Source organism: Amphibalanus amphitrite, unplaced genomic scaffold, assembly GCF_019059575.1.
Source record: "Amphibalanus amphitrite isolate SeventyFive unplaced genomic scaffold, NRLGWU_Aamphi_draft 001833F_arrow, whole genome shotgun sequence".
In the NCBI taxonomy this organism is placed as follows: domain Eukaryota; kingdom Metazoa; phylum Arthropoda; class Thecostraca; order Balanomorpha; family Balanidae; genus Amphibalanus; species Amphibalanus amphitrite.
Window position 1 is genome coordinate 1 of NW_024883326.1, and position 8,086 is coordinate 8,086.

Sequence of the window (8,086 nt, forward strand, 5' to 3'; positions counted from 1 at the left end):
TGGACGTGCGCCGGCCTTGAGGCGCGCCGCCGCCGCCACCGTGTCACTATTGTCCCGGCGGCCGTCACCATTGTCGGCCGAGCGGCCAGAGCCCGATCCGTTTTCCGGCTGCCGGACACGAATGGCGCCCGCAGGGTGGGCCCACTGCGTAGCGTATGACCCTGTCAGTAAAATGATCTGTCGGTGGCTATGAAATGCCCCCGACACGAGGCGTCCCCGTTTTGTCACAGCGGTCCTATATCAACCACAGCCAATTGGTCGACAGACTAACACAAATGTTACAACAGTCCGCCACGGGATCTATCGGTAAAACAGTCGCCATTTGGACAGTACTGCGGCCCGTATTCAGGGGAGGGGCGGTCAGCACATAGGTTGTCCGGTAGCGTGGTAAGGCCCGTTAGAATCAGTCAGCCAAAGTTTCACTGACACAGGATATGACGACAGGCACGTCCTACAGTTGATACCACGTGCGCGAGCTATCACGTCCAATGGAATACCCTGTTGCAGTGGGGGTGGCCCAAACCGCTCACTGTGCGCTATGACAGCCATTACGCGGGCGGAAAACCTCTGACATTCCTGAGAAAAAGAAAATGTGCGGTTGCTGGTATTGAGTTTCCCGATGTCATTCACGTTCTCCTGTCGGTATTTCGCTCGTGTGTGGAAGGAACGCGTCACGCAATCGAACATTGAATGCCCTAGTGAAGGCGTTTTGTCGTCAACAGAGCTCGGCTCCGGGGAGGCAGCCTGTTGTGGCTGACCAGCTCGGCTCCGGGGAGGCAGTCTGTTGTGGCTGGCCACGTCTGATCGGTGTCCCTGATCACGGCGTAAACCCGCTCCTGTCCGGTCCCCGCTCCGTCCCGGGCTGGTCCCACACCGGCCGGTGGTGTCGGCCGAGCCGACCGCAGGCAGCCTTGACCTGGCCCCCGTGAGGATCAGCCCCATCCGCCCGTCCCACGGTACAGCCGGCACAAAAGCAGACCGTTGCAGTCGACTCCCACACATCGTGCTGTGTCCGGGTCACTCTCTGACCCCGGCGTGCTGTGAGTCGTGGCGTTAGGGGTCCGGTTGCAGGGAACGTAATCTCCGGACAAGGGAGGAATTGTTGCACTGATGACCGTGAATGTGACATCACAGTGCACTCAGGCACAAAGCACGGTGCACCGCCCTGGAGCGTGTCGGGTTATATGATGAGCAAACTAAACCACAGGCTTTCGGCGCTCGCGTCACTGTTTCGAGCTAAATCCTAATACAGGACAACCAGGAACTCTAGGATTACGGTGACATGATACGGACACTTTTGGATGACACATGCATTTTTGAATAGATTGTTTAAATTCAAATCGGATAAGTCCGCCCCATGTCACCAGGCATCGCTGTGACGAGCCTTTCATGCGTGACATGACGACCACTTTTGAGCGTGAAAACCAGGATAGCCATTGAATGGATGAAGTTCCCGTAGCGTGATGAGCAAGAGTCAGCGATATTTCTAACTCATTGTTTTAACGATAGCGCGAGGACAATAGCTACTCTAGTGAACGTTCGTGCTCGTTTTTTCATTGCTGCTGTCCCCGCTAAGTGTAATATTTTGCTTATCATTCTATCACCGCTTCAGTATGCCGCTTATTTTACAGACGTCACTATTCAGCTAAATGTCGTTAATCTTCGGTAGCATTTTAGCTTGCTGGATTGTTCGTGGCATTCTTGAATGAAAAAGTATACCCATCACACAGTGCATGCGATCAAAATTCCGTTAATTGCTTTTGAAAATCCATTTTAATAACAAGTAAGCCGCTAGGGCTCACGGAAAAACATACCTACTCTATAGCTATATGATTACTTCACTCAAGCCAAATGCACAAAATGGATAGTGTTACCTTACTTAAAGAGAGATTATGTAAAGATATCCACTGTTCTCAGAAAGGAATATAAAATGAGCTCATCTGCTTGGTAAAATTATATAAGGATAGCGTACTGTATATCTTAACGTTTTTTTTTTTTTGAAACGCTACGAAACGTTAAAAAAATATGCCGACGTAAGTGTATGCAATTTTATTGAAACAGAATACTAGGGGGATGCACCTTACCAGCGATCGAATTACCTATGTAGGAATCTGCAACGCATAAGACATGAGATTCGGAAAGACGAGAGAAATGTCGTGTGAAAATAGGGAGAAACCTTCATTCGAGTACATGAAGTAGGTTAGAGCTTCTGATAAAAGGTTCCTCAATCACTTTGCCCAGCAACATGACCTTGCCCTTGTGCCCCCAGGCGGTGGTGACGACGCTGGCCGCGCGGCTGACATCGGCAGCCTACCGCAGCTCCTGCTTCGGCGGCCGCTGCGGCTTCCAGTCGGGAAACAACGGCTTCCACAGCTTCCAGTCGCGCTTCAGCCAGTCGCAGTTCCCGGGCGGCGGCAGCAGCGGCTACAGCCACCGGTTCGGGCCGGCGCGCTCCCCGTTCGGACCGTCACCCAACCCCTTCGGCCCGGCTCCGGGCGGATTCGGCTCCGGGGGCCGGTTCGGACCGAACCACTTCGGCTCCAGCCACTTCAGCTCGAGCCGCAGCCGCTTCAGCTCACCGTCGTTCGGACCGAGTCCGCGGCACTTTGGCTCTCCCAGCCACTTCAACTCGCCCTCCGGCGGGTTCGGCAGGTTCGGCCGTTTCGGGTCGCACTCGTCGCTGCCCTCTCGGCTGAACGGCATCAGCGCGGACCAGCAGTACCAGGCACAGCTGGCCACCAGCCGGCAGCTGGCGCACCGCCGCAGGCAGGAGCAGCACCTGATCCAGAGCCACACCGGCATCGTCCAGCCGGGCTCACCGTCCGCCGCGCTGGCCGCCGAGAAACGCGCCGACCCCAAGTCCCTGGCGCTGGGTAACCAGGCCCTGCAGCAGATCCTGTACCTGCAGAACCTGGTCGGTTCCGTGCGCCGGCGGTGATTTGACCACACAGGTGAGGACTGATATGGTGAACACGGGCCACAACCGCAGGGGGTGGCCCAGGGGTGCTCCGCAGGAGGTGCTCAGGGCTCTGTCTCCGGGTAGCACATTTTCCATGTGAGCAATATGAAGAAATAACTGCTGAGGCATCGGGATTACTGACTGAGCTACTGGGAACATTAGCTCAGTGAATGTTATTCGGTTATCTCTTTCCCATCTCTCCCGGCCAATGAGGGAAATCCCGGATAACTAGTGTCCTTACACATTATACATACGTATCCCCCCCCCCCCATTCATGAGAAGTTAGTAAAGTAAAGAAACTTCCTTGTTCAAGCGTTTACATCATTTCACCTGAAACGAGGCTTTTGGCTAAATGACCGTAAACCAGCTTCGTTCAGAGCAAACAGAATGACGGATAGCCTTTATCTTGTCCTCCAAGCTCCAACGGTAACGGAGGCTGACATCCGCCTCGATAGCCGTATGTCTTGTCTTTTATTAACCCTCTGGACTTTGAAACAATGAAAGTTCCTTGTTTTCAATGCATAAAATCTAGCCAACTGTATGCTTGACGACATTTTCTATAGCGCATTTACTTTTTAATTCTCGCTTATAGAAAACGGAGACGTCTCGTTAAGAACAGGACGTTGTAAGTTGTAACCGATGTTCTTACATGTTGTTCGTCTGTTTTATTCATTCTCATGCTGACTTACCCAAATTCAAGGGCTGAAACATAAGACCGTTTCGCCGTATGATGTTTAACTGGTGCGGCTGCGAACCATTGAGCATTTTCCGGTTTATTTTCCTATTTATCGCCTACTTTTCCTGTGGGTATATGTTGTGTTATATGAGACATCAATTGTTGAGAGATTCACACGTCCTGACAAACTTACCTCATCATTACTACTGCCGGAAGACAGTGCCCTTGAAAGTATGCACTTCACCTTAAATACAGGAATTACAACAGAAAGCAATATGGGAAAACTTCACGGATCATCAAGTTCATGCTTGTGGGCTGAATTCCGTGCGAAATGTACCTAACATCTTTGCTACATTTTAAACATGGTACACACACAGAAATATTGAGCGGAAAAACGGTGTAATTGAAAGTACCAAAAGGAACATTTTTTTGGTGTAAAATTACTCCGTTTTCTGCGTAAAAGAACACTTATATGTGTGTTTTGCTAGCTTCGGAGTGCTTCACTATTGTGTAGGAGAACCGCTTTCAGTGTACCTTTACCGCGGATCTCGCGTTACATTTACGCACAAATATGTGTTTTTGGTAAAAAGTACCAAAAGGAACACTCGCGTGGTAATCGTACACAAATTCATGGCGGTAAATTTACACAAATATGACGGTAATTATAACGTTTTTTTCTGGTAAAGCTAATGTTGGGCCCGCAAAATTTGTAACGCAAGCGACACACGGCGGGACGTTGTCGCCAGCCGCGAGCCTTAGCTAAATGCAACGAAACATTGTGATGCTCAATGCCTACCCCATGCTGCAAACACGTTTGTTTGTTTGTCGTTTATTATTAAGAATCGACATGACATCTGACGGAAATAAAAGTTAGATTAGCGTATATACCTTATGATGTATATAAGCTGATATTTCACAACGCATGGGCGCCGCTACAGGCCGCAGCCACCGCCCGTCTCCCGTCAACTGCCCGTAATTGATGAATAAAAAATATGTCATCTGTATGCACTACTTCACTGTGCCAAAATTATCGTTCATTTAATTAGCCATCGGCTCTCTGTTGCCTATCTGGCAAAATATTAGCATACCTATACCTAATTAACCCTAGAAAAGCATGAAAGTGCATCCATTATTTTCATAACACAACAGCAGCTCAGTTGAAAAATTACAAGCCCACCTTAGCACTCCGACAAAGCTGGATAATTTCCAGCAGCTCCTCCAATGTCGCTCCGCTTCAGATTTCCGACTCGGTCTTGATTGCAGTTATCAGACGATGACCACAATGCAGTATTTCACTTATTATTCACTTATTCACTCATTACTCAGCCTATTATCCAACTAGATAAACACCACAGCACTGTTTTATCTCACTGATGTCACAAGAATGAGCAAACTCACTCTGCGCACTGCAGCCACAACACTCCCCCGCCGGCCCCCGCGGTCCCCGGCGCACAACTGACAGATTGCGAAAATGGCGCCGCCGCCGTCAGCATTTAGCTCAAAATTTCGCTAAATTTACACGGGTTGACGTAAACAAACGGTGCTCTGGATGTGTACCGCAATTACCAGTGTGACACAACACTCATTCGCTTATGGATACACTTGCTTTGCATGAAAACATATCAGTTAGGTATTTGAACATCTGTTATGCTGTTACATTATCCTGTTTTGCGTAAAGATGCTTGTGTGGTGTAATAAAACTGCCGATGTTTGTTAGTTAACCAATAAACGTCGTATAAAAACAAACTTATTCTTGATGCCTTTACTTATCATGGCGTTGTGCGACGGATACCTTGCTTGTTTATCACGTAAGTACTTAAACTAAAGATATTTTACTACGTGAAGCAGAACTTTGAAGCTATTTGAACTATTTACGAGTATATTGAACTTGACATCGCTCAATATTTCTGTGTGTGTAGAAATCTTCTATCGTGCTTTGTAGCAAATTTGGTCGGAAAATTCGGAACATTCGGAAAAAGATAGCTGGATCAACTTATCTTACTGGTTTCAGATGTTTTATATCGCTCAGTCAATGTGATGCAATGCAAGCATATATCAAGCCAATGGCCTGTAAGTTATAGCTCAGATGAATGATATGGAGAGGTGTCAGTTAATGTTTTCTGCGCATCTGGTTCACCCACTTTCAGTGAACTTTTTTTCAAAGGCTTCGTGAGCCATGGACAACATTGCAGTCTTCGCATGTAAGCGAAGCTTTTAACCGTTTTAGATCTACTGAGAACCCGATTACTTTGAAAACGAGAGGACCATTGTTGATATGAGATCCAATAATCAAAAGCTGACTGACGCCTTTGTGTGAGCACACTCAAGTCTTCTTCTTTCCTCAATCTGGGCGAGTGCTCCGCTGTTCGCCAGGTGGCAATCGCGGTAAATTGTTCGGAGGAAAAAAGGTGAAAAGGCGCTGCACCACAGTTGTGGTAGTCGTCTTTGTGATAGCCGACATCCGCTCATACTAATGCCTCGCTTGTGCGTGGGCGAGTCGTGCTAATCCAGCCGGCCGCAATGCTCCGGTGACGTTTTATGAACACTGAACAGCAACCGTCAACTCTTATCTACTGATGTCCTTGTGGCATGTGGGCCACAACGTGGTCACCGCCTTACCGAGGACACAAAGCCCACGGTTTCTTATCGCTGTCAAAAGTTCTGCATTCTCCACGAGCCCAGTAGCTGATGACGCACGCAGCTCGGCATTGACTCTGCAAACGGTTACCACATCGTGTCTAAACCGTTTTCCCCAGTGCGTATTTTTACTGGAATCATTATTGCCTAGCTGGGATTATCGATGACTCTTCTCCGGGTAATACGTCCTGTGCTTGCGCTGGGAGTGAGCATGTCGACACACATTAGAACCGGTCTTGAGCCGACCCACTTTGAGAGCTTGCTGCACAGTGCAATGCCCATGTCCGAGACGAGGCTTCTGTTTTGAGGGGCCTAACCAGCTAGTGGGGCTCCCGGCTCCCTTAGGGGCCCCGCAGAGACCGTATGCAATATGCAACCCGAGCAGATAAACATTTGACATAACCCGCTCTACGCTGTAGCTCTACTCTGTGTGAGTCCAGTGATGTAAGAAACTATCTGCGATCTGCATGTGGCATTATTCGCCCGGTGTTGTAAATCAGGCTCTGCGGGTGTCTTTGTGCCACCTATGTGTAACTGTGCCGCGACCTGTTTATGTAATAAATACGTAACGCAAATGTAATCCGCTTTGTGTTTGCAGGTCAGACATTGTACAGAGAGGCCCAGTGGACCGGGTCGGGTCGTCCGGAGGCCGCCTCTCGTCTCCTTACGGTCCGGGGTGGACCTGGACTAGCCGACTGGTCCGACTGCAAGCCGCGGCTCCGAGGCGACCACCGCCCCTCCCCGGGCGCAGGGCTGTGACACATAATGTTAGCCAAACTAACCCAAAGTTAGCGGAACTGACATGTCTTGCGAAACTGACCCAGTGTTAGCCAAACTGGCATGCCGTGTAAGCGAAACTGACCCAGTGTTAGCCAAACTGGCAAACCGTGTAAGCGAAACTGACATGTCGTGTTAGCGAATCTGACCCAGTGTTAGCGAAACTGGCAAACCGTGTAAGCGAAACTGACCCAGTGTTGCCGAAACTGACATGTCGTGTTGCGAAGCCCCACGGGCGATACGCCCGCCCCGATTGGGCATCTGCGCACTGCGAAGGGGCAGTATGGTGTTGTGTGGTCGTGCGCATGTCCACGGAGTCTGTGGGTGACCGATATGAGCGGCTGTACGGCCTCGCTGGGCCCTGGTCGGCCGGTGACGGGCCCAGCCACGAACCGACAAGGACACCCCGTATTTCTGGCTCAGGTATTGCAGCATTGTTTTACTGTGACGATGAGCTCTGTGCCGACGCTGACCATTTTTAGACAGGTCCGTGCACCTGACTTTTTAGCGAGGTTATTTAGCTTTATGAGTGACCACAGAAACTGACGAAATATACGGCACCGTGTGCTATCTAAGCGCTTTGCCTGTGATGTTTGGTTCTATGGCTGCTACCAAAGCCACATAGGCTGCGGATACGGTCGGGTGATCTGACGGGCGCTCAGGTCGGCTGTCGAGCCACCCGCCTCCCATGGTCGGCCAGCGGGACCCGTTAAGCTGTAGTGTACATGTGCAGTAACAAAACGTTGCCGAAGACGCCTGTATCTGAACTCTGAAGCACACGTCGGAGCGACGCGCTGACTTTCTGTCACTGCCAGGGCAGCGCGGCGGTGGACGGTGGACGGAGGGCGGTGGACGGTGGGCGGAGGGCGGTGGACGGAGGGTGCCGGGCGGTGGAGCGGCGGGCGGTGGACGGAGGGTGCCGGGCGGTGGGCGGTGGGCGGTGGGCGGTGACGGCAGACTCGGCTGCCAGCCGACGATCCCCAACACGGCCCGGAGGGAGGACGGTCCACGGGGCGCACTAGCCTCTGAGTCGGTGG

General features: G+C 50.7%; 1 protein-coding gene across 1 annotated transcript; it reads left to right on the forward strand.

Annotated features, from left to right (window-relative positions):
* Positions 1-2,269: 2,269 nt before the first annotated feature.
* Positions 2,270-7,619, forward strand: LOC122375401 (heterogeneous nuclear ribonucleoproteins A2/B1-like; the record flags this gene model as incomplete). Its single annotated transcript, XM_043354758.1, has 2 exons — positions 2,270-2,951; positions 6,871-7,619. A coding segment is annotated over one exon (669 nt), but the record flags the coding sequence as incomplete, so codon positions are not given.
* Positions 7,620-8,086: the final 467 nt, after the last annotated feature.